General features: G+C 42.3%; 1 protein-coding gene across 4 annotated transcripts in view; it reads left to right on the plus strand.

The window, feature by feature from the left end:
- The first annotated feature begins 3637 nt into the window (after positions 1-3637).
- LOC118215268 (high affinity cAMP-specific and IBMX-insensitive 3',5'-cyclic phosphodiesterase 8A-like) overlaps positions 3638-27224 on the plus strand; it is a 37011-nt gene continuing 13424 nt past the window's right edge. The window contains exons 1-15 of one of the 4 annotated variants that reach the window (XM_035395880.1): positions 3638-3860; positions 4799-4925; positions 18226-18282; positions 20630-20820; positions 22167-22223; positions 22329-22383; positions 22862-22950; positions 23304-23382; positions 24227-24367; positions 25059-25147; positions 25303-25354; positions 25440-25482; positions 25889-25966; positions 26310-26380; positions 27021-27185. In XM_035395880.1, the coding sequence (XP_035251771.1) occupies positions 18256-18282; positions 20630-20820; positions 22167-22223; positions 22329-22383; positions 22862-22950; positions 23304-23382; positions 24227-24367; positions 25059-25147; positions 25303-25354; positions 25440-25482; positions 25889-25966; positions 26310-26380; positions 27021-27185 (1137 nt within the window). In that variant the 5' untranslated portion in view covers positions 3638-3860; positions 4799-4925; positions 18226-18255. Of the gene's footprint in view, positions 4926-10038; positions 10198-18225; positions 18283-20629; positions 20821-22166; positions 22224-22328; positions 22384-22861; positions 22951-23303; positions 23383-24226; positions 24368-25058; positions 25148-25302; positions 25355-25439; positions 25483-25888; positions 25967-26309; positions 26381-27020; positions 27186-27224 lie in introns of those variants that run through there. The other 3 variants (XM_035395877.1, XM_035395878.1, XM_035395881.1) reach the window with 3 other exon arrangements.

The following is a 27224-nucleotide window of genomic DNA, read 5'->3' on the forward strand; positions in this document are numbered from 1 at the left end:
AGAATCAAAACTAGATACTGATAGAGATCTTTTACCTGCAAGGAAGATATTGAACACACCTAACTAATCAGAAACACCTGTGACACCATTTGTCCCAAACATTATGAAGGGGGGGGGGGGGGGCTATTTATAAAATAAAAGTGCTTTATGAGTAATTTCTGTATGGTGAAACGGAAATGTATAAAACTGTCCTTAAATGCATACTATGCAGGATTGTTTTGCCTGTGTTTACTACCAAAGAAGTCTCATAATGGATATGCCTTAGCATACTTATTTTAGAATATTTTAAAAATCCTGTATTGTATGCCTTTAAATAAAAGCTGAGAATGTGCACTTTAACCACATTGTTTGATTGCAAATAAAAAAAAATGCATGTCTTTGTCAAACACGGACTCACTGTGCCAAATGGCAGGGTTTCCTTTTATCAAACAAAAGTCTTATTTCTGCCTTTCCCTTTGTCTCCACCTGCTGAAAGATTTGCCACACTTCTACATGAAAATAAAACACTGGAGGCTAATCAAAGACTGGAAGGATGGAAGTGCTCTCAAAGTCACAGGAAAACTTTCCAGGCACGTTGCATTATTAACACAGTTGCTAATACTGGCTTTCAAATAAAAGGCGAGAGGAGCTGCCAAAAAAGAAAGAAAAAAAAGATTTAAGATAAAAAATATATACAGTAGTACAGTAGGGGAGACCAGAGCATGTTGTCACATGGGTAAGTTATTACACCACTTTTGACTCCAACACCAGAGGGTGCTACCTAAAAAATGTAATGGTATGTGTGGCCATGAGGTCAAGGACATAATAATCTGGTGCACGCATTTTTATACTTTTTCACCCTTTAAAGTAAAAATGAAATAATTTTTTTTTTTTAATAAAAAAAAAACCAAAAAAACAATAGCACTGTGCACTTGTATGTAAAACACTTTGTTGTGTATGGAAATTTTTTTTTTTTTACTCGGTAAAGGAGAGAACAATGTGTCTTTTGATACTTCATTTGTAATCCTATGCTAAATGATTTTGGGATTTAGCCAACATTTGGGCAGTTTGGGGCAAATTTTCCAATGATTTTGGGGTAAGTCGTCACATTTGACAGCCTGCCCTTGTATAAACATAAACAGACACAAGTGACACCCTGCCCCAAAATTATTGTGACATTGTGTTATCAGCTGCTGTGTTTCTGACAGAATTGTTAAATTTTATTCAACTTCACTACTCATCATTTGCTCATTGCTAGATGATCATATGTATTGTTTAGAGCAGCAGACATACTCCTGGGCCACACAAGATAAGCTACATCTTGGCTGAGTCTGACTATCAAGTTTACAAAGTGTGTGTGCATACATGTGTTTGGACATACTGATTCATACGGTGTCATGAATATAGAGTATGGTTATGAATGGTGGTGTGACAGCATTGGGGGAGGGGTCGTAGACAGGGAGGGGGTGTAAAAAGCTTGTAGTTAATATATAATTACAATGAGGAAATGTGTGTTTGTCAGAAGGAAGGAAGGAAAAGAACTAAATCTGAAGTTTTTGTTGATCCCCTTTATGAATTTAAAAGTCTTAATCCAATCACCCCTGAGTCTCCTTTTACTAAGCTTGAAGAGGTTGATCAACTATTACTCCCAAGTCTTTTTCAAATTGCGCACATTCCAATTTTGTTCCTCCCATAAAGTAATCCTGCCTAATGTTTTTATTTCCCACATGCAGAACTGTACATTTGGCTATATTAAATTTCATTTGCCAGGTTTCCACCCACTTTTGGATTTTATTAAAATCTTGGATTACTTTAGGTGACTCCAAACTATTAACTGGGCCTCCCAGTTTTGTATCATCATATGAGGAAGAGCAGTGGTCACAGCACCGATCCTTGTGGGACTCCACTTCCAACAGTTCCCTGCTCAGATAATATCCCTCCTACTACTACTCTTTGTGTTCTACCCTGTAGCCAGTTCCGAATCCGCTCTGAAATACGTCCTCTAATTTATAGTGTCTTCATTTTACTAACAAGTCTCTCATGTGGTACCTTATCAAATTTTGGCCTTTTGTAAATCATAATACTTATGTAACATCATAATACTTCTTATAATCAAAACACTTGGTAGCTTCTTCAAAGAATACCAGAAGGTTTGTCAGGCATGACATTCCCTGAGAAAACCATGCTGGCTATCCCTTAGGATGTTGCTATTTTCAAGAAATACTTACAACTTGTCTCTAATGGTAGATTCCAGTATTTTACAGATGCAAGTTAAAATGTAATATGGTCCCTTTTCTTCTAAATTGGTATTATATTGGTACTATATTACCTCACTTCCAGTCCTCAGTTATTTCTCCAATTTCTAAGGACTGTCTAAAAATACCTGCCAGTGGTTTAAAGATGATCATATTTAACTGTTTGAGTACTCTTGGGTATATGTCGCAGGGCCTGCTGCCTTATTTGTCTTTAGTTTAAGTAATTTATCCTGTACTTTTTTATTCTCTATTTCATTATCTGATAAGACATTCTGAGTACTGAATATGCCTTCCAGTCTATTATTAACCTCTTCTCTATTAAAACTCTCAATAAAATAACTATTTAAGGCATCAGCAATATCTTTGTTCTTAGAAAGCAATGCTCCTTCTTCATTCCTGATGCACCTTGATATCCTCTTTGACATTCTGTTTCCTACTACAGTATTGAAAGATACATTTAGGATTAGTTTTTGCATCTTGGTCAATTTACCTTTCAAAGAGCCTTTTGGCCTCCCTTTGGTTCTTTTTTAATCTTTGCACGCATATTACAATATTCAGCCTTATTACTCTCAGTGTTGTCATTGTTATATATCTAATACAGGATTTTCTCAAACTGTCTTGAATGACTTTTTTCATCCCCTGGGGAGACAGCTTCTTCAACATAGAGGAGGCCTTATTAATTTACCATAATACATCACATTCAACTGCAGAATGACTACGCTGTGTCCCACAAAAGTGGAACACTTGGGAATTATGCATAAGAGCAGCTCTAAAACAACTGATAGCCTACTCCTGTGCTAGCTGAATGGCTGGCGATGAAACCATCGCTCTAGATATTGCTGTTTATTATACAACTGAATTGATGTCAGCTTAACCGTATACCTTTTTATTTTGATGATTGCACGAGCAACAATTGCATTTTGCCACAAAAGTCGAACACTCGGGAATTATGCAAGAGTAGCTCTAAACAACATCGTGGTTCCTGTACATTAGCTAGATGGCAGGCTACTATTTTGGATGTATATTGGAGTGGTTTAAATACCTCTCACATATCTCAACATGCAAGGAAATTATTTACGGGTCAGGATGATAAATAACATTTTTGCCAGGTGTTTTTTTTTTGGTGTAGAAACCAATAATGCTGGTAAATCATAAATGGAACCACGGATGGAATATCATTATCGCTATATTGTTGCATTTTTGTGCCATATTTTAAAAATCGCATACCAAAAATAACGTGTTCTCGTCGTCATTATGAACGCGAAAAAAGTCGCCTGTTAATAACGCAGATCTTTTTAAAAGTTGCCTCTGAAAGTACGTTCCGCCCACCAGTGAGCTTCATGCAACTGATTCGCTCAGTTGAGCTAATTTGCATTGACGTCAGTAAAGGCTGGAGGTCAATCCTTGCGGGTACTCTTATTGGATCTGCGGCTGTCAAGCAGTGCTGAAGAATTGGAAGGGCAAACGCTGGAAAGGCAGAGAAAGACTAACAGAAAACAGCATTATGTGGCTTATTTTTGCCTTTACGTTTGGACATAAAAAGGAAAAGGCTTCTTTTTTGCTAACTGAAACTTAAGAACGGAGAGCTGTGTGTGTGGATTTATACGATTTCATTCTCCAGAGGAGGTACCGCAGACAAATTGACAGCCTTTACATCTTTTTTAAGAGGAAAAAAGCAGTGGGCCTTTGAAACATTGTAATCCGTTTTAAACGAATTTATTATTATTACACTTCGTCACTGAACTAATAATGGTCTGTATTGAGGTTTTGCAAAAAGAACGATAGCTTATTTTCCCTAGGCTAATTGTATTTACATTTTGGCTTGTTGGAATGTTTGATCGGACTAAAGCGCATTTCGTTGTGTGCAGAGAGTCTTCATATGAAAGCGGGTGTAGAGAGGATAGGCTACTATGCGTTGTATATCTTTTAGCCTGTTGATGATGTGCAAGTGTGAAGTGGATCAAACTGGAGAACAGATTTGTGCCCCGTGTTTTAAATACGCGTCCACCAGCTCGTTAAATTGAAAAGATATCGCAGGGAAGATCGGATATAATTTGTAGTGGGGGAAAAGAAGCAACAGACTTTGACAAATGGATAAAAACAACTGTCTGGGTTGAGTGGGTGATTTAATTTGGAGAGAGAAAAATACAAAAATAAAATTGCACCTTCACGATGATGCGGTAAGGCAACGACGAGACGAGCCAGCGGAAGAGGTCATTAGCGTATGGAATTAAATAATCAAAGTAAGACTACTGCGGAATTAATGCTTTTGCAAGAGAAGCGCGCGTTTGCGAAAATTAAAAATAAATTACTTCATGTGAAAGTCAGAAAGGAAATCTATTTCCTGGTTGGGGGGCTAGGAGGGAAGGAAAATATATTATTCATGGTCTCCGTGAGGGAACCGAGAGAAAGAGTGCGTTTTGCCTTAAAATTAAAAGAAAGGCGTAAGAGTGAAACGTAGGTGTTAAAAATTGGCAGAAAGGCCAAAGCAAATCACTTGAAAGAAATTTCTGAAAGTGGCGTTGAAGCATGGGCTGCGCGTCGAGCATTAACATCTCGGACAGGGTGGTCTATCACAGAGGGAAAGACTCAGAGGATTCACATTCACCCCAGCAGACCAACACTACTCTTCAATCTCAGCATCAGGGGAATCCAGCCCTTGGATTACCCGCTAAACCTTCCGACAATAAGGTGAGGACTGCCCCCCTCTCCTCCCCATGAATGAAAAAGGTCACAGTGTGTGTGCGTGTCAATGAGAGAGATACCTTTAATCTATTTCTCCTCAAGCATCTATAACTTAAAATATGAATTGGTACACAGTTGTTGTTTTATATTGTATATAAAGTGCACTACCAATAACGACCAGATGTCAGTGAAGTTATTGGCCGTCTTCTTGGCCACCATTGGATTAGCAAATTGCTTGTTTTCAAAAATTATGGAAATGACTTTATACGCTATTTTTAGTCCTTTTTTTCTTTTAATCTTTTACCTTAAGCCTACAGCACTTAACATGTCACTTGGATTTTATGTATGATTGTTAGATGTCTGTGTGTTGTATGGTGTTTTATGTCAGCACCATCCATGCTATTTTACCCAACTTAATTTCCCCATGTGGTATAAATAAAAGGTACTAGTGAATTCAAAGCATCTGCTGACACATCCTTCCCACTTTCTTAATGTATTGGGAAGTGGTGTCCTTAAAGGGGCAGTTCACCCAAAATTAAAATAAAACTATATTTCCACTTGCCTGAGTGTTGTCTGTTCATTTGCATAGTTTTGCTGAGATTTTAATGAGTTTTCTTGATATCCTCTGCAGCTCACTGTGAAACAACAAATGTCAAAGGGGCCTGTTTTTGGTGTTGAAAGCACCAAAAATTAACAAAAAAAATTGAACAGAAACATTTCTTTACAGATATAATGGCATGGTTACTCACAAACATCTACAGACCTTGTTGTGCACCTACATACATTTCTGTGCATCTACAGACCTTATTGTGCCTTGAAAACTACTTTCTACCAAAGTACACCAACTGTTTGTATCAATGTCTCTGTGCAAAGTCTCAGCCAAAGCATGACAGTATTCTGGGCCACAGTGTCAACATTGTTAAACTAAACAATTAACAGAAACATTGGCCTTGTTGAGGTCCATTGTACGAGGGTGAGTTGCAGCAGACATCTAGAAAACATGTCAAATCTCAGCAAAACTATCAGGATGGATAGATAGCACTCAGGCAAGTGAAAATATAGCTTTATTTTATTTTGGGGTGAACTGCCTCTTTAAGAACACATAAGAATTTACTTTTATGTGTTGCTCCTCGAGTGAGGCTGATAGCTGTTTAGCTTGTGTTATCAAGTTTTTGACCATTGCAGCATATTTGGATCACCTAGCTTCATGTGGAATGATGAGTATTTTCACATTTTTTCCTTTATTTTTGATGAGGTAGTATTTGATATTTTCAATTGACTAATCATTGCTTTGACAAGAACATGGTATGAGAGAACCCTACCATTCATAGGCACTAACTGGTGTGAGGTTAATGGGTTTTATGAGGTCCTTGCAGCATATTTGCCTTGAACATACCTGCTTCATGTTTGGTGGTTTGGCAATGACTATGAACAGCGTTCAGTAAATGATAAAATGCACACCATATTTGCATGGAGCAGAATTACCTGTGGCTCCAGGTGTGAATAGAAGGTCTTTCCCAGATGCTTTGAATGTGTTTATGTCTTGGACAGAGAAAGAAAGTTCTCTATCTGTGCCAAAGGGATTGATGGGCTCCCTTCTGCAGGCTCATGTTCTTGATACAATACTTTATTTATTTTCACAGAACTAATGAGAAAGTATTGAAAACAATGAGATATAAAAAAATACTGGTTTGTGGACCGATGACAGAATGTAACCCCTTGGAGTTGTAGGGAGTGAGGTGTAGAACTTTCTCTTGTGAGGATGAAAACACACACTGAAAACCCCTAATTGTTAGTAAGTGGTAAGAACCCCTTGATAGTAGCCAAAGTTGAATTGTTAGAGTGAATCTTTTCTATCTAGGCAGATAGAAGGAACATTGCCCTCCTGAGGGGAAACCAAGCTGTACCAGGATGTACAGTAGTCAGTGTTATTGGTTATTAGCAGCTGAAGTCACAGTCTTTCATAAAGCAGTTTTCATCAAACTGGGAAGGTCCTGCATCATTGACATAGGTTGTCTGTGTGGCATGTGCATGGGGGTTATCCTGTGGTGGAAATAGAGCCACTGCACATGAAGAGAAAGTCTGAGAGATGTTAGTGTTTGTGCCCCTCTGGGCAGATGCAGATGCATTCCTGAGAGGTCAGTGTCCCTTGTCAGCGTGCGAGTGGACTGGAGCTGGTGGGAATCTGCGTCATGCGTGAAGTTCTCATGATGCCATTTCACGTGCGGTGGCTGTGTGGACTCGAGAGCAAAGGGAGAATTGGTTTCCTCCCCTTTCGTGTTCAGTCGTCCGGTTTGCCACGTTTTTCTTGCTGCGTTTCTTTATCGAGATGCGTTGACGAAGGTTGCATTCCTGCCTTGGCAGAAGTGCATTGCAGAACGTGAGGGTGTGTAGAATAAGTACGTCATGTAATGAAAAGAGGAATTAGTTTTAAAGACCGAATGCTGTTACTATTTTAACTAATGCTCTTTATTTTTTGAGCTGAAGAATGAAGTGGGAGGAACAGGCCAGACGAGGTTTCCCACCACAGTGTAGTGCCTCAAGAGTTATACTGTTCCTGCATACTCGGGTAACCTGGACCTTATGAATGGGACAAGCTTTCTTCTCCTTAATGGTGGATTTTCCTTCTTTGTGTTGGCATTTGCCAAACAGAACCTGCTTATGGAGGTCCCCCCCAAGGAAGCCTGTGTGTTAAAGTTACTCTTTCAGGAGAGTTTCTGTCTGGACGCCCTTATCAACAGCTACTCCCTGCGTTTCAACTCGCGTCTTGGCAGTTGGTGGAGCAGACAGTTATTTTGGTGGATTGTGGGTTTTCAGTGGGGGCAGATTGCCCTTGAGAGTAGCAAGAGGAGTGTGAAGAAGAGGGGACCGCGACAAGGGTGCACACGTCACCATCCAGCCTGCCAGCTCTGCGATAAGGGCAGAGGCCAAGGCCCCAAACTCGTGGGGTGAGCTAACGGGGAGAGATAGAGCACCGCTTTGGGACGCACCATACTGCCGGCTGTCCCACATGCAGAGCAACCCATCAGACTGCAGGCCACTACTTTGTACAACTCAGGTTTTCTTTATTTTTTAGGGCTGGATTCCATTATTGGAGAAAGTTACCCCATAAAATGCTCACTTGCTAACTCAATAAGTGACCAGCACTGAAAAGGCCAGTTAAGAGGGTCCCAGAAAATGGTCACTGGCGCTAAATGAATCCTGTATTTTTTTAGTGCAGCCTTCAGGAGTTTTAAAATGTGTGTTGGTTAATATCCCCTTGCTGTGTGATCTTCTTCTGTTAGGGGTGGAACTTCACACGCCACTAAGGAGCTGAGTTGGTAGGAGACAGGCTGGTTGTTGGTCCCTGTCTGTCTGCCCTGGCTGCGCAGTCATGCTGGGCTGCCTGAGCACAGCATCTGTGCAGTCTCATCTGAGACCCAGCTGGGTAATTCATTCCAGAGGATGGCAGAGCCTTAACTGGCTGATTAATTAATCCACTGTTTCAGTTTTCCCCCCTGAGCTCTAGGACAGAGAGAGGCAGCCATGCAATCTGTAGGCACTAAGCAATTTTGTAGTTTTCTTCAATTACATGAAATATACTTAGCTGGTTTATTTATTTAGTGAGCTGCATGCCCAGTGACTAATACTAAGTTATTTGTACAAATGTAAATCTTATTTAACTTGAATTCTGAGTGCATCAACAACCCCACAGTGGTGTCATGTATGTAAATGTAAGTTGTAAATGTAAGTTCTATCCCTGTTTATCAGTAGGTCACTTGTTGTCAACCAGTTTGTCATTTATATGTATTTAGAATAGAATATAATAACTTTATAGGGAGAACTTACCCAGCAAAGTACAGTAACTGGTGTACAAGAAATTAAATAAACAGTGTACATAAATTACATTAAGAAATATAGCCTAATTGCAGAAATTGCATTCAGAGGTTCCTAAATTACATTACTTTAACTATTCTATTAAGGAAATTCAAGTAAAAAACTTCCATACATAAATTATATTGAACTTATATATATATATATTACTTGCTAATATACATTTCACGGTGTGCTAAATCAGAAAAAATAAATGAAGTCTTCTTCCAGTGGCAGGATTTCAAATGGATGATTTAAGGGATGTGAGGGAAGGACCAATATGCTTTCTCCTTTCTTGACTGCGCCCTCCTCATAAAGTTGTTTCATTGTTCTTTGTTGTCTCCATATCGTCGTTCTACTCAGTAACGATATCCTCTCCAGCTTAGTTTGTCTGATGTCATTTGGAGAGCCAAACCAAGCTTTTAGGCTGAACGTCAGTGCTGATTCAAAGGAACAGGTGCAAAATGCCTTCAGTACTGACTGACTGGCACTGAACTTCCTGAGTTTGCGGACAAAGAACAATTTTGATTTACTTTTGTCATGCACTCTGACAATTGGCTGCAATGACCAGTTTGTTGTTTAAAATGGTGGCCAGATATTTGAACTCCCCAACTCTTTCCATTTTTTTTTTTGCTCTGATGGTAAGGGGCCTCACGGGCGACAGTGTTCTTATGAAGTCCATGACTATTTCCTTTTCTTTCCTACATTCACAAATTTAGGTCACACTGTTTTTGGAACTGGCTGATAGTAGTTTGGAGCTTTTCCTCATAGTTGGAGGTGTCCACAGTTTTTGTTATCGGACTATACAAGAAAGGTCATTTCAGGGCAGTCATTTTTGTAGGGTAAACAACACAGGAGAGACCACTGAGGCTTGTGGTAAGCCAGCGGAGATGGTCCTGCTGTTACTGCATTGGCCTTTTTTGTGAATTTCTGAATATGTTTGTAAAGTCACCATAACCAGCTGTGAAAAGAATATCCTCTTAAGAGGACATTAAATGAGGACGCTAAATATCTAAATGGGAAGTGTGCTATCATAGTTACTGTATATAGCAAAGTTTGAGATATATGATGTTTAGCTTTGACGTAAAATTGATGCACAGGAAACCAACTTACTGATGTGGTGTGACTGCTGTGCAGCTGAAAGTGACAGATTTTTCTAAAGCCTGTGAGCTGCTCTTCCTGTTGTGGATATCTCTCAGTGTTATGAGATTATGGCTCATTTTATATGGCCGAGTCATGCTTGGCACTATCTGAACGGGCATACATGTCATACGGAGAACAAAGTACTGTGAACAGAGGAAATGGTTGTTTCACTTGGATCATATTCTCTGTTAGGCTTGATGGCTCTCTGTGGAAATGCTTGCTGAACTGCGGTGCTCTGTAGTGGACAGTGGAAGAATTGTCCACATACTTCTCCTTGCTGCAGGTAGCTTATCTTTGTTGCCACTGTCTTTATTGCCTTTCCAGCCTGATGCAGTGTACATTGGAAGGTGTCGTAACTACAGGGGATCTCTGGGGTTGGAATTTGGTGATGCTCTCCACTCGGGGCCCCCCAAGTCTCCTTTGGAACCCGTGTTCCAGACGAATGCTCCTGTGGTTACCATGGATTTTGCTGGCTATGCTACCGCAAGCAACACCCCCCATGGTCTAATAAAGCGCTCCTTTGAAGCTGTGGTTTAAATATTGCAGCCCAGTAAGGAATTAATTAGAAACCTTTTGAACTTAAGGCTATAGAGATAATTGAATAACAGAATAAGTCTCTGAAGCAGGTGTTTTATGTGGAAATTTATTGTGTGGTGTATTGGCCCAGACGAGACTTCTTTTGTCTAAAAGACACAGGGCTTACTGGCTTGGGCAGACTTGGTAACCCGTTTGTAGTTCTGTCTGATCTCTGCTGTTCTGTTTTGTTCTGTTGCTCTTTACAGCACGCCAGTTGTTACTTGCTTTTTTGAATGGCAGTTCTGTTATTTCTATGGGTGTAATGGTACATGTATTTGAACAATTACAGGATTGCTTTGATGCACATGTGGAACTCTTGTTTGCATAATGACACCACTATCTGGCTATCAATACGTGTGTGGTACTTTCCCAGAGTAGAGGCCATAGCAGCCCACCTGCCGAGTATGGTTACTTTAGTACTTGCAGTTTCTGAAGAAAGAAAGAGAACAATAAGGTTCCAGCATGTGCTAGAATAATAACAATAATGGCAGTAATAATAATACACTGTAAATCATAACCGCCATCCTGACAAAATGATTTGATTACAGTGTACTAAAAAAATTCCAGTAGTCAGGACAGCTGAAATCAAGTTCCATTTACTGAAATATCCATTCAAGTCATAAAATTAAGTGAGCAGTGCTTATTTCATTTGTGTGGGGCTTGCTTGAATTTTTTGAACCTTGACTTTTGAGTAAGCTCCACTCAATTCTTTGAAATAATTAAACATGGTAAATTTGAGCTCAGAAAGTTGATATAATAGTAAAAAAGAAATAGCGGTTAAACCAATTAAGTGGTATTAGCTTCAAAAAAACCGCATAATCTGCATTTGGCTGTATTTGCTCTTGAAATATTTGGACTTGTGTAAATCGAGACTAAGACACAAGGTCGATCACATCTGTGTTCACCTCTGGCAAGCTGCAAGGCTGGGTCTCCCTCTATAAGTTCTGCACTGGACTGAACTATAGGCAGTCTTGTATTATGATTAGGGAAGTGTGAGGTTGTAGGTTTGGTATTATGGTGGGGGACACTGTTGGGAAAGGTGCCTAACCTGAAATTCTTCAGTTAATATCTAGTTAAATGGATTATCTGGAAAAAAGAATATGCTGTCCAAATGTACTGTAATGGAAAATGTGCTGTGTCCAAAACTCAGGTTTTCAACCTTAGTAACCTGTGTTTGTTAGGAGGTTTGATGTTTGAAGAGTTCTTGTGCCCATGACAGTATCCCCTGCCATCAAGGCAGCTCTGCTCTGGTGCACCAATGGACTGTTAAGTCAGAATCAATATTCTTCTCGTCTTCCTGATTTCAACAGATTGAAAGACTGCTCCATTAGGTGCGCTTATGAATGTGCCTACATTACGCCATAATAGCTTTTGGAAAGGGCATTATAGGATACCACTGCTTCTGTAGTTAGCCTAACTGCTCGAAAGTATTATGCTAGTAACTTGGGTGGCTGTGTAATCTTGCCAGTCATACCAGCTTTACCACACAAGGATAATGTGTGGTACTGAAGATTTGCCGGTCTCAAAATTTTACCTTTTTTCACATTCAACCCAAAAGCCTCTGTGAGGACAGCAGTTTTTATTCCGGTCCTGCATTGTGGATTCTACTGAGCGGATTGACTGCTTTGTTGGTCTGTGGAAAAATGTCTAAGCCATTTTCTAAGGCTTTAAAAGTTTGCCATGTTAAAAGTTGGTTGTTTTAAAAGTTGGTTTAAAAGACTGGGCATGTGTCAGCTTCGGAGAGCGTAGTTTGAAGGCAGTGCCTTGTCATTGAATTTTAAGCGGTGGTCAAACTGAAGACCCCTTTCAGAGCCCCTGTGATTCCCCCTCTAGGTGTGAATGTTTGGAATCATGTGATGGAGGGGGAGCATCTTTGAGGTAGTGAAACAGTGTAATACTCACTGTGCCTTCATGCACAGAACTGTTCAGTACTGCATTTGTGTTGGATTTGTGAGCAGGTCTATGTTGTGTGAGAATAAATGCTGGCTTTTAAACAGGCTTGTGTTGAGTTAGAATAAATGCTGGCTTTTTGAACAGGCGTGTGTTGAGTTAGAATAAATGCTGGCTTTGTGAACAGGCTTGTGTTGAGTTAGAATAAATGCTGGCTTTGTGAACAGGCGTGTGTTGAGTTAGAATAAATGCTGGCTTTGTAAACAGGCTTGTGTTGAGTTAAAATAAATGCTGGCTTTGTAGACAGGCTTGTGTTGAGTTAAAATAAATGCTGGCTTTGTAAACAGGCGTGTGTTGAGTTAAAATAAATGCTGGCTTTGTAAACAGGCGTGTGTTGAGTTAAAATAAATGCTGGCTTTGTAAACAGGCGTGTGTTGAGTTGGACCCAGGAATGTACACCAGGCCTGGTCATGGCAGCGCACTCATGTCTCACTGAGATCCTGCAGCTGCATCGTTGGTCCTTCCTGTTACGTGTGGGCAGTTCGTCATTTTTTAGTTCAAAGTTTGTTTTGTTCTTATGGGTTACTGTAGACAAACGTTGCAAAGGGAGATGGAGCACAGGAAGCCAGTGATTCAGAAACCTGGCTGAAGTTAAAGCCAACCAGCACCATTCATCTGTCTTTGGGGAAAAGAAACCGCCGTGTTTGAAATGTGTGTAATCTGTGCCAAGGTCATAATCCCTCGATGAGGTAAAAGGGATTTTAACCCTCTTGGGTGACTGACATTCTCTTACTGTATCCATGTGCATGTATGTGATGAAGGATCTACGTTCACCCTCGTTGCCAAGTAAAGGCCAGTTAGGCCTTCAGAGACCAGCTGCATGGTACAGTAAAGCCCTAGTTCCTCCTCCGGGCTGATATGACCCTGCTTTCCCTCATTACTGCGAATGTGCTGTGTGCACAAGGACAGGAGTCAGGGATACGGCACTGCTGTGAGCAGCAGGGGATAAAAGCGTTTTCATCTTTCAGAGGAAATGGATGAAGGACGGTCCTGGCCCAGACCCCCCTGCTACAGCTCCCAGTCCACGGTGACAGAAGCACTGGGTCTCATTAACATGTCACTAATGTGATCAGAGGCCGGAGTCAGGGGTTAAACCTCTTTAAAGGAACGATCTGCATGTGGGTGACACAATCCCCCATCCTGCAACTTGGTTGTGCATGATTTAAGTGGAGGATAATTGACAGCTGCCAAGCCTCTGTGTTTTGGGGAGGTGGGGAGAAGAGTGTTCAGCCTCAGTCTTCTGTTGGAGGACAAAGGAGAGATTGAAATGACACTCCCCATGTGTAGCACATTGAGCCATGTCAGGTCTTGCTAGCAGTATAATATACCAAGTTGGAGACACCAATGAGGTTCCCAGCCGTACACCTGTACACACACTACATGCCTTAAAATAAAGAAGTAACTTTGGCTGAAAAGTAAGCGTGAAAATGCATCGCTCTGGGGAAACCATGAATGAATATCTTGCTATAATGCTAATAACTATGCTATTTCAGGTGGAACATAGTTTTGTTCATTTTTACATTAATTAAATACAGAATAATTTTCGGGACATTGGGACCCACAGATTTTTTTACTGATCACCCGCTCCCACCCGCAGTACGCTAAATATCTCCCACTACCGCACAAATGACCAGGAGTCTCATGGGAATCCCGCCCTAATGCAGGCGACTAGCGTAGGGGGAAAGAGTCAGTCTGTGCCTTTAGCTGAGTTCACATTAGTGGGTGAGGCTGATGCTCGATTCTGTAGCACTGATGCGTCTGAAAAGGACTGTCCACATTTTCCCAGACATCTGTAAGTCATGTGAAGCATTTTGGTTGTTCAAAATTAGTTATGGTTTGTTCTCCTTGGTTACAGTGCAAATGGAGGCATCAACATGTTTTTACACACTGGATTGCTTTCATCCACAGATGTTTATAAGACAGGCATATTATTGCTGTGAACTATAGGTCTGTGTCAGATCCCACATCTGTACACTTAGCTAGTCCCTCTTTGTGAACTGCGGGATAGTAAAGCCTAAAACTTGTGAAAGGGTTTGATTGGCCTGGCCAAGCACTAACTAGTCTTGCCACCTGTGTGCCATATCTCCCTGCTTGTCCTTGTGACTTCTGACCAAACACTGAGTTGTTTTTCAAATATTAATGTTATTATTTATTCTGCAGGTTTTTTATTTCATTTGTACTGCTGGACATTTTAGGAGGCTATGTTTATACTCATCAAATACTCAGCTGTGTCTGTTCTCATGAAAAATTAGAATGATGTTGTTATCTAAAGGTATTGTTGGTCTTGGTGGACTGCATTCGTACCTGTATCACACTGATGCAGTTGTGTGGGTACTGAAGCAGGAAGGGACTCACTCACTTTCCTTTGTGTACGTATGTGTCTGTGAGTGTGTGTGATTTAAAATACAGTCTTTTTGTACAGTTGGTTCCTATTGCAGCCCAATTTCAATTGCAGGGAGTGTGAATTCCCCTGGCAGTGTCGATGTAGCTTCGCAAACCCACCAGTGAGACACTGTCACAACACATATATACTGTATATGCTGCAAGTGTATATATATGGTAAATGGTAAATGGACTGCATTTATATAGCGCTTTTATCCAAAGCGCTTTACAATTGATGCCTCTCATTCGCCAGAGCAGTTAGGGGTTAGGGGTTAGGTGTCTTGCTCAAGGACACTTCGACACGCCCAGGGCGGGGTTTGAACCGGCAACCCTCCGACTGCCAGACAATCGGTCTTACCTCCTGAGCTATGTCGCCCCATATATATATATATATATACAATACATACAGTATATATACTTGCAGACTAGTAATAGTGGTCTTGTATGTTTTCAGGAGCGCAAGGTAACAGGACACAGAGGGTTACTGTGTTACTGCACATGGAGGGTTACTGTGTTACAGTGTGTGCAGATATACTGTTTTAAATGAGAAAGAGAGAGAGAGAGGCAGTAGGTTCTGAAACCTGACTCCTCTCAGATGTGTTTTTGTTGTTGTTTGTGTTCTACAGTCAGTTCAACCCTGTTCCCAAAATATGGAGCCGCCATTGCCCTGCAGCAGAAAGGCTGACATGCTTTAGAGAGGCTACAATAAACCAGAGTGTTTCAGTGGACTGGCCTGTTGTTTTGGGCCACTTTTTCCCGCTGTGGTCTTATTTAGAGGTCATTGCATGCCGCGTACTGAGGACCCAGACTCTTCAGGCTTTGCTTTTCCAGAGCACTGCCTTACATACAATGTCTCACCTCTCTTTTTTTGTCCTTTGATCTGAATTACAGATGTCTGCGAGTCTAACACGCTTTCTCAGCCCCAGAAATGGTAGTGCCACACTGTTGCCAATTCAGCCTCTCACTCGTTTGCTCACTCGCTCGCTACGTCCACGCGTGTGAGCAGCTTCCCCTGGGTAACGGCAGCGCCTCACTCTCCCCAGGGCCCAGAGAGGCTCCCAGCCAAGCAGTGCAGTTTCATTTCTTTTTTTAGATTGATAAAGTTGAGCTTCTGGGGGGGGAGGGGCAGGTTTTTTATAGACATTTGTTCCAATTTGTTGCTTGCTAAAGAACAAATCACTTTTGTTAATTATTTATGTTTCATTTTCCCAGGCAAATCCCCTTGAAATCTCTTTTTCAAGGGGCCCTGGCCACGAGTTAGCGACACACATCTGTAAACATGTCTCATCTATCGCCTCCCTTCAATTGCAATTAAAATTTGGGAACATGACAGGTGTTGCCCACCTGTATATTTAATATAATCATAATGTGTACTGGATGACCTTATGTCCAAGTGCTGAGTCTTTTTACTGAGCAGACATTTCTGTCAGGTTTGTTTAGGCTGTGACAGTGTTACACAAATTGTATTTAGCTTTGACTAAACCGTTCTGTTGTTATAGGGTCATGTTGAGGATGCAAAATGGCTTATGTTAATACGGCATGTTATAATGTTGTGGAATGTATCATTACGCTGTCCTCTGAGTCTGTTTTACTGCGCGAAGGCCAGCCGATATCCCAGGATTCCATGCGCCCGAGTCTCTCGGCTGCTGTTGGGAAGCTGTTTACCCGTAATGTCTGTCTCTGCTGACGTCTGCTCGCTGAACAATGTCATCACGTTTCCTGTTTTTCAGTGCAGTGGAAAGCCACAAGTCCAGCGTATACACAGGGCTCTGAGTGGTGAGGCGATCCAGAGGGCTGGCCCCACCCAGCAGACAGGATGTAGGGGGGGTCAAAGGTCATGGTGCTAAGTAAATACAGTAGGTGCGTGATGCCTAACTTCACCATCTGACCCCGCAGGGAGCATTATCATCCGTTTGGTGGCGGTTTTGGCGATAAGCACAGGACACAGCAGAGAGGCTTGAGCGCATGTAGGCTAGGTGCTGCAGCCTTGCTCTGGTGTGTGTTGCTTGCCATATTCAATGAAGTTCTTGGAGAGGCATTTTTGTAGATAATAATAGTCCTCCATAATAAACATTAAACGGATGGTTGAGTGATGCTGGTTTCATAAAGGAAACCGAAATAGCCCTTTCAATTCAATTGCTTGAGGTGGCATTTCTCTTATTTCAAACTATTTTTTTTCTGCATTTCCTAAAGGTGAAATGTGGAAAAAATTATACTATAACATTTAAGACATTAAGCTGTAGCCACATATTGAAAGAATAAAATTTAGAAAATAATATGAATAATAAATAAAGATCTGTGTGGTGCCTGAGAGGTTTCCCGATGGTTGATTGGCTGCCTCGTTCTGGGTGTGGCAGGTGATGTACTGGTCCGGTCCAGTGCTGGGGCTGGGATTTTTCACACATCTCACGGATGCAGTCTTAAACAAATCATTGCTCTGAAGGCCCCCTGCTCAGACAAAACCACTGATCAGGTATGGTTGCCTGATTTGTAGTAAACGTTTCTCAGATGTCGCGAGTGGGAGAGGTATGCAGGCGCAGCCAGAATGGCTGGTATATTTAGAGGAATATACCTGCTTGGCGCAGGCCTTCACGCTTAATAATACTCCCGTGGTCGTGGGCCTTCTTCGCGTTTTGAGGAAGTGCTTCAGTTTCACTTCAGCCCCCGATTTGAACTCTTGACCTCCTGTGCCTTTCTGCTGGCCTACATGCAGCATGCGCGTGCAGCGTTTGTACAGACCTCGTACAGCGGAGAGAGCAGACTCTGATGTCATCCGCCATCGGCCAGCTGCGTGCGACGTGCGTCACATCACATCCTGTTCCCTTTCTTAAGGGCAGTCACATTTCTGCAGACGCATGAACGCAAACTGTGTCCCGTTTGCCACGCCGTGTACACTTCACAGCGGGTCACACTCGTATTGTTAAATAATTATCTGCCCTGTGTGTAAAATTCCTCTCTGGACATTTCTCATGTGCACAAATTGTTGGCTGGTGGGAGGAATTCAATAGGGGCAGCTCGCTGTCGTCAGAGGCCCTTGTTGCCATGGATGCTTACCGCTGTGTGATATCACATGAGGAGAAAAAGGAAGCTACCAGGCTGAATGTTGATTTTTTTTTTTTTTTTTTTTTTTACAGTTACAAGAGTTACTCTGTTTTTGTTGTTTTGCTCTTATTGCCAATTAAAGGTTTAATAGTTTTACTATTTGACTGCATGTTTTAAATGGGTTTCAAAAGTGTTTCCATCTATAAATATAACATCAGTAATGTGCAGCAGCTTTAATATACTGTATTGGTCATTCTTCCCAATTCATGTTCCCAATCTGGGATTTGGCAGTCACCCTCTATAATAGAATTCTAATAGTCTTAAAGGCAAATGTCTGTTTTTGATTGTGTTTTTTTTTCAGCCCACAGTCACAGAGTTGGAGTTTGGACCAATGAGGCTCTACAAAGAGCAGCTGCAGGTAGAGTTCACTCTCCTTTCTTGGATCTCATGTAGACTGGTAAAATAGATGATCTGTGGCATTAAACACAAAGCTTATGTGCATGTATGTCTGAAAATGCACTTGCATGCATTTTTATATGTGTGTGTGTTTCTAACTATATTAAATGACAACACTAGACGTCTAATGATTCCGAGATGTCAATTCTAGATTATTTATTTTCTTAGCTGCTTTTCAGATGTGCTGGCATATTAGTCTTCCAGATTGGTTGTCAGAATATTTTGAAAAAACTATTACACAGTGTTGCTTTGCTTTAAATAAAAGATCTGAGTCTTGGTAATGTTTCTCCCTTTATGGTCCAATATTTTGCTTTTGGAACACGAATACCAACGGCAACATTTCAGCTGATGAATTCTCTACTGGAATCATCACCCCTATAGCTTTGAGATGCCAGTACTCATCCTAAAAAAAATAAATAATAATAAATAGATGCATTATGCAAGTTATACACTGTCACTGTCACCCTGGAACCCCACCCAAATATAAAATGCTATGAAAATACCATAATGAGTACATGTTATTCTAGAGGAACACAGAGGACCCAAGGACAAGTGAAGTCATTGCAAGCTTTGACTACTCAGCCATTCAGTGTGTCCCACTTATAAACCACCAAGGGGAATAGAACAAAAAAAGATGCTTAAAAAACCTTTAAGACGTGTTCTGCATTACTCAGATGCCTGTGTGAGAGAGAGTGGGCACACATTGTCCTGTGCATTCTCTGTAGGTTTTGCAGTCAGCCCCCACCTCTTTTCATTCTGTGCAGCCCTAGGTGGCAGGAGCCCAGTTGACCAGGGGAGCTGCTATTGGCGAGTGGGGCACGGAGAATGCCTTAGAGTACAACTGTAGGCCTCAGCCTGCGCTTGTAATTGGGCAACATGCATCAAGCTGCACTTCCTCGCTAGTTATTAGCTCCAGTGTCTGTGCTGAGGGTCTCTGTTTGAGTGAAAATTGTCAGATATTTGGAAAATTGGAAATTGGTTGTCAAATAAAAAAAGGCGATGAGGAAGAAAAAAGTGCCAAGTTTCTACCCATGCCAGGCGTATGATCACATCTTCAGGTATGATTCTGTGCCAGCCTAGAACGGCATTGGGGCAGGATCCTGCAAAGCAGATGAAGCAGGCATTGCCAGGTGCATTGCACTGTTTACAGGGGCTCCTGTGAAGGAAGAGTCATTCTTCACGTGATGTACTGTTCACCCTGCTTTCCAACATCTCTGCCTGCTACAGTACTGCAGTCTGTTCTTTAAAGAGGGCTGAGAAGACCACTCATCACCTCTCTGTTCCCGGGGTCAAAATCCTTTATACTAATACTCACCTGTGTCTTTGTGGTGAGAAAAAATGGCAAACACTCCAAACTTAAAGTGGTCTCATTTTAGCTGTTTGGGGGCCAGTGGTTATCATTGTGTTTGGCCAGTGAGTTGGGCATTGCTGTTTTAAAACTGAGTTAAAGGAGAATGAAATAGAAATATCCCCTTTCTGTGTTTGTCATGCTCCCTTCACCACCAACCAAATCTCTTCTCTCTACTACAGCCTGGAGGCATAATGTTTAGAAGCAGTAAAGGTGCGTCCATGCCGTGCTGGTCTGGACACATACAGAGATGAGTCCTGGTGATGCTTCTTATAGTTTCAGTTCATATAGCGGGGTATCATTCAGATATGTACTCCTGAGAGAATTAAAAAATGTCAGAATTAAAGAAGGAAAAATATATTTGTCCAACTTCAGCTGTAAATTGCTGTACACCAGGGGACTGAGTTGGCTGATCAGCTGTGAAAGGATGTTTTGCTTCGTGCTGAAACTGAGTCCTGTCACTGTGTTGGACTCATGCTGCAGCCAACGGAACCGTGGGTCTCTGAACGCATTCCCCGCACTGCCAACCGTGTCGGTATGACGTCTGTTTATTCCTGAATGACTCATTATTCTCTTCCCAGTCCTTCTTATTTTGGCAGGGTGCCTAAATATGTGCCATGGGTCTGAGTAAGCAAGGAGTTGTATTGAATCATTTTGGCAGTAGGCACATCCAAAATGGCTGACCGAACCAAGTACCCGACCTAAGCCGCTTTGTTATTCGTGGCCTACCCTGGAAAAGAGCAGACTGATGCATTTGATGTGGTGTAACCTTGTGTGGAGGGATTGCTGACCTGATTGGATCACCATGTGAAACTTGGAATGCTGGGGGATATTAGGAACGCACGGCACTTGTGGGAAACAGTGTAGTCAGAACCGAATCCGTGGAACTTCTTTCCTTCTACTCTGATCGCAAGTCGGTGATCCCCCTGATTGAGTCCTGTCTGTTTCTCCCTTCTGTTAGGTGCTGTTAGTGTTTGCCAAAGATGACAACCAGAGTAATGCTTTCTGTTGGGCCTGTGAAAAAGCCAACTTCAGGTGTAGCATAGCCAGAACCCCCGAATCTGCACTGGAATCCTTCCTGGAAAAGCATCATGACATCATCATCATTGATCACAGGCAACCGAGACACTCTGAAGCAGAAGCCCTCTGTCGGTATGCACCTGAAACTATGTAGTTCTGTGCATCCCTGTGTATGGGTGTCATTTTACACTGTAATAGAGCATTATAAGCCTGTGCTTATTTTCCTGTTTATTGTACATTTTTATTGAATAATGTAAGGCTATTTGTTTTTATTTAAAATGTACATGGAAAATTGCAAGATTGTATTTTTTACATTTAACTATAATTGTAGATTTTAAATGTAAATTAAAAATTCTTGTATAAGCATTTGTGTTTTATTGTTATTTAAGATGAAGTAATGCATGTTTTTGTCTGCACTTTCACATATATTTTTGCAGACATCAGCAGTATTTTATTATAGCTGTTGACCCTGTTCTCTTACGTTTTCTGCTTTTAAATAACACATTAAACTTCACGCTGAAGAAAGGTATAGGCTGACTGCAGTAGTGTACTGACACGCAACAGTACAGTGTACTTACCAGGTCAGATAAATAAAGGCCAATGTTAAAATGAATAAATGCATGTAAAGATCTTATCCCAGGGATTTGCCCGGGCTCTGAGGCCTGTGGCTCTCAGGGCTTAACCTTACTCATGTTTCACTGCTAGCCTTATCTCCACACAGAGTGACAGAAAACAAGATTATGGACATGGGCTCAGCTGACCTGCTGTGCACTGTGCCGTAACGTGTTGGCTGTCCTCAGTCCGTATGTCCAGCGTACACACGCGGTTTCACGCCTGTGACCATGAGGGGGGGGGCTTAAACAAGCTTTACGGTGGAACCGTCCCGGAAACCTGGCGGCTGGCAGTGGCCATGGCACTGACCCACATATTTCCATTACATTACATTTAGACATTTATATAGTATCTGTTAACACAGCTGGATATGTTCTGAAGCCATTTGGGTTAAAGGGATAGTTCATATTTTAGTATTTTTTTGAGTATGTTTTCCATTGGTCCATACAGTTTCTGTGTGGTGAAGTATATTTTAGATATTTACAGGTGTTTCCGATAGCCTGCTGGCTTTATAATGGCTGGTGTAAGGGCTCTCGCAAATTAGTGGTTTAAAGCAAGAAAATACACGTCAAGTAACTCCAAAGCAGCTTGCATAGTGACGTTCAAGTAATTTAAAGTCCCTTTAAGCGCCTTGCTCAAATGTGCAACGACAGGGCCATAACTGGGAAATGACTGAGGTACTGTACAAGCCCAGTTCCCTAATATTCTACTGAACTGCAGATGTCTGACCACAGGCATGAAGGATGACAGTTTCAGCCCAGGACTGCCATGCCAGGCATTAAAGGGATGAGCTGATAGGAGGTGCATGATGGGATGGCCCACAGTCTGGTGCTACTCTAAGCTGCTCCCTCTTTTCGCATCCGCAGGTCTATCAGAGCTGTGGGCTCGTCAGAAAGCGCGGTGATCGTCGCTGTAGTGAAGAGGTACAGGCCGTGCGCATCCCGTGTCCTGGAGGTGTGTTAATGTGCTGCAGTGGAGGCGGAGATAGTGTACACTCTGACTGTGTCGGGTGTGCTGTGCTTTTGCAGGCCTGAACGAGAGGAGGGCTCCGTGATGCCTCTGATCACAGCCGGATTCAACAGGGTGAGCAACGCGAGGTGGGGTTAGGGGCTGGAGGTGTAGGCCGGGGGGCTGCTTTGGATACAAACGCATAAGAATATTGTGCTCCCAAAACACTAGTAAGGTAAACGGACAGGGGGAATTAAAAGGCTTTTAGACTGGAGGCATGGCCATTGTCTGCTGGGTGAATAAGATGATGTAACACAGGCTGAATTAACCCTGCATGGCAGAGATCCTCACTGCTAAGCACCAGTGTCCTAAGAGCCCTCAGTTTCAGTGTTTCACATGCAGACTTTGCCTGTGCCCCCTTCACAATGACCAAGTCTTTGGAAAAGCTGAAGGACAGAGGAGGAGTTTTGTCACAATTTACAATAATTTTTTCAAGTGTTGAAACAGTTTGGGTGAAATGTTCTTATTTGTGTTTGTGATTTAAAATGCGTTGACAATGTCGAGCCAGTGATTTTATTAATATTAATTTACTATGTTTTTAAAACCCCAACAGAGATATGTAGAAAATGGAAACATGATGAGCTGCTATAACGAGCTGATCCAGCTGGAACGTGGGGAGGTGCGCGCTCAGGTCAAACTGAGGTGAGCGGAGTGAAAACGCACCTTCCGCACTGCGCAGCTGTTCTGTGGGGGAATAACCTGCGCCTTCTCCACACAGCGTTTGGTCGAATGCTGATAGTGGGTCTGTGTGCAAATGAGCACCTCAGGGAAATCGCTTGGTTGTGCCGACAGTCATGTCCGTGCGTTATGGCTTATTATCAAACACTTACTGAATTTCTAAAAGAAATTAAACTAAATAAACTTAATGCCCCAGTTAGAAATACAATGTAAAGGACTAATCCAAGCATAGCCTTGGCTACCATTTAAACATCATTTGGTTTTTGTTCATCTTCTGTATTTGTTATGGTTGTTTACTTTTGTTTTAAACTTTCCAGAGCATGCAATGCACTTTTCACTGCCCTGGAACAAAGCCTTGATGCTGTGGAGATCTCGAGTGAAGACCAGGTGATCCAGGTAGCATATGGCATGGAAAGATTCTGCTCTATTCACCCACAGAGTCATTGTTTCACTAGCCTAAAGAGTGTTCTATTGCTGCTCTCCTCAATAATGAGACCTGTTCATGGTGGTCATATACACACATACACAAATACAGTATGTATGAAGCATTTGGTCACAGAGTGCCTATTTAATCTGTTACTATTGCTACTGTTCTATTACTGTTAATTCATAGAATTAATTTAGAATTTCAAAATGTATTGCTGCCTATATTTAAGCAGTAAGGCACTAGAAACTATGCTATATTGTGAATATATATAACTTATTTTTGCACAGCTGAAAATGGCGGGACTCAAAAACACAAAAACAGCCATTTCTGTTAAGTGGTAAAACATAAATGCATGTTTCTACCATGAAATAAAAGCTGACTGTCTGTACTTTGGTTTCATATTCATTATTTTCTTTTGATCATAAGTCCAAAAGCCTTAAGTAGCAAAAATAACAAATTTCACTCTACTGTTTCCACTTTGGTGGGCACTATACTGTATATCGGTCCTATATATTGGCCAAACATCATCCTTGATTACCGATATAGATATGGGCCAAAAATGCAAATGTTGGCCTGACATATTGGGCATCCATTATATTGGTCGTACTCTACCTTTCAGGTGTACCTGAAGTGTATGGGTGTTTAGTGTATTTTCGTCTAGAAGGAAGGTTTGTGTTCCTATTTAATGCTGTGACGAGAGACACAATGACTCTGTTAATGAAGTTGTGTGGTCATGCTGCTCTCATGTAAATCATGTACAGGCCATTTAGATGGTGGCTCAAGTGTTCAAGTGTGCTCTCCTTTCTCATTCAGTATGTGAACCCAGCGTACGAGACCGTTACAGGGTACCAGCGGGGTGAGCTCATTGGGAAGGAATTCATCGAAATGCCAAAGAGTGAGAAGAACAGGCCTGACCTGCTGGAGACCATAAATACCTGCATCATGAAGGGGAAGGTGAGAGTGGATGAGGGGACAAGGGTACCGAGGGGTTTCTGGGAGGTGTGCATATGGTGGATGTTGGGGTATGTTCAGAGGCTGAGGTGTGGGTTGTAAGGTCTTTTGGTGGCATGGGGTAGATTTGGGGCATGTTGGAGATTGGGGATGCAGTATGGTGTGGACTTTGAGGTGTGTAGATTTGGGTATTTGGCGGGGGAGGGGGGTGTGTGTGAAAAGCTCTTGTGTGGAGAGATTTGCTCCCCAGGTGATGTAGATAACTGTATGGTGGAGTCCTGCATTACTATTAGTACCACATGGCTATTAGTAGCTGCTTCTGTTTGAGCATTTACTTTACACTTTTTGTCATTTTTATTTATTTACCTGTTTGAGGTTTTTTTTTTTTTTTTACATTTCTTGCAGTTTTGTTTTGTTTTATTATTTATCTGCTGCAGCAAAGACCAAATTTCCCTATGGTGCTTAATAAAGTGCTGTCTATCTAAGTAGGTCAAAGGTCATTTTCAGTTAGAGGAACAGTGTGGGAGGGGGCTCAGCACTTTCTCACATGGGACTCACTTTTTCTGTCTGGTAAAGCTCTTGTTATTCTATGGTCATATTGATTTCATAATGGCCCTGGTTCCTTTGTCTCATCACTGTCTGACCAACTTTAAATATGTGTAATTTTCCCCTTTGTATCTCTGTTTTTGTAAAGGAATGGCAGGGCCTTTATTATGCCAAAAAGAAGAATGGGGATAGTGTGCAGCAGAATGCGAAAATCACTCCTGTGATTGGACAAGGAGGGTGAGTGACTGAGTTTGTGTGACATCATCATTAAATGCAGGGGACTGCACTGTCCAGTCTACACTGGAAGTCCGGGTTCCTGCTTCAATCTGTTCAGATTTTGATGAAATTTTGAAATGCAAGCAAACTCCTCTCATCTCTTTTCTTTCTTTCAGAAAAATCAGACACTATGTGTCTATTTACAGGCCTTTAAATGATAATAATAAGGTGAGTACGTTTGTTCTTTGTAAAAGCTGAAATGCCGGTTTTTCCTGACTTGAAACATGAAAAGATATTCTTTTGTCTTTCCTAGACTGACAAGTTCAGTGAAGGTGTACCAGCAGAACCTCACACAGGTATGAACTTGGCAGCCAACCTCTAACTGAAAACCTTAGCACATGCTATTTCACCCCTGATCTTTGACCTCTGACAACCAGATGACCTCAGAGAGTAATGCCTTTTTTAATCCCAAACTGTTCCCAAACCTATATCTTCAGGGGGTTCTTGTAAATAATGTGTTGAGAGGGGATTTATTCAGTACCTCATTCAAGATTTTATGACCTGTTATTTTTTCTTGAATAGCTGTGGCTTCAAAAGTTTCTAAATTGATAAGATGCAGGTTTCGGTTGTGTGATTATGAGGCTTACAGAGGCTTACAGAGGCTCTCGCCGAGCGGACGCCTGCCTTACTGCTGATCGGTAAGGAGAGCCTCTGTGAATGGGTTCCCTGCACTGTTCATGCTGCTGCTCTCTTTCCCCACAGACGTGCAGTTGAGCAGACACAGAGACCGGAGGAAAGGCTCCCTAGACGTCAGATCAACCACGTCCCGGGGCAGTGACGGTGAGTGCGTCCTGCCAACCAGAGCATCATGGGAAAGCTCCCGGACAGCGCTATGGAATCTGTCACATGAGGGAAGTGTATGGAATGGGGGGAGGAGGGAAGGGGGGGGTTCCTCCTGGAGGGGTGTACTGTGAACAGTGCTGGTGACCAGCTCATTGTGCTGCCCCTGTGGCTGACTTTGATGGAGAGAACAACGGAATGTATTCATGGCTGCAGTGATGTGCGGGATCCTTTCAGTAATTCAGTTAAACTGCTTTAGGTTTAATGGTGTGCTCAGCAGAGCAGTTTAATCTCTGAACTGATTCATTGATTTAGTTTTTTGTTGTTGTTTGTTCTGTCACAGGAAGCTCTCAGAGAAGGAACTCTTCCATGGCCCGGATCCACTCCATGACGATAGAGGCTCCGATAACCAAGGCAGGTTGATCAGGGGTCTGTTCACATGGCAACGTCACGAGGACTGCTCGGGGGCTGCTGAAGGCGGGGGGGGGGGGGGAGATCAGTGAGCACGGCCTTTTTACACTGGCTCTCATCCTGCTTTTACATATGTGTGCTAGTCTTAGGCACTCCCGAGGCCCTGCCAGTCAGTGAGACGTGACTGCACTAAGTAATGCTACGGGCTTCTTAGTGCTCTGCACATTTACTTTCTTAGTTTTTTGGGTTTTAGTAGCTTTTTCCACGGGGGACCACATGGACGCGGGTAAATATGGGCAGGGTCAGATCCAGGCGAAACCTGTTGGAAGAGATCTGGGGTTAGGTGTGCCTGTGAAGTCTTGGATAAACATGAAGCGCTGTTTTTAGTGACTCGAAGCCATCGTAACAAGGGCCAAGGACCCTTTGATGAAGGCATTGAGAAGTCGGTATTAAATATAGAATATGGAATCACAAGCTGAACGCGTGCACACCCTTATGGAGAAGGCTGGCCAGCATGCCTGTGGTGTGGATTTGCACGCAGAGCCCCTTCCAGCGTTGGCTTCTTCCGCAGTTACACGGTGCCCTCGCATACATCTCAGTCTCTCCGGCTGATTGGCAGCATGCGTGGTGCTGCCCCCTGCAGGTGATAAACATCATTAACGCGGCTCAGGAGAGCAGTCCCATGCCCGTGTCGGAGGCGCTGGACCGCGTGCTGGAGATCCTGCGCACCACCGAGCTCTACTCCCCGCAGCTCGGCACCAAGGAGGAGGACCCCCACACCAACGACCTCGTGGGAGGGCTGATGCTGGTATGTGTGTGGATGCCACATGTTTGTGTGTGTGGTGTA

This window comes from Anguilla anguilla, chromosome 16 (genome assembly GCF_013347855.1).
Source record: "Anguilla anguilla isolate fAngAng1 chromosome 16, fAngAng1.pri, whole genome shotgun sequence".
Taxonomy (NCBI): domain Eukaryota; kingdom Metazoa; phylum Chordata; class Actinopteri; order Anguilliformes; family Anguillidae; genus Anguilla; species Anguilla anguilla.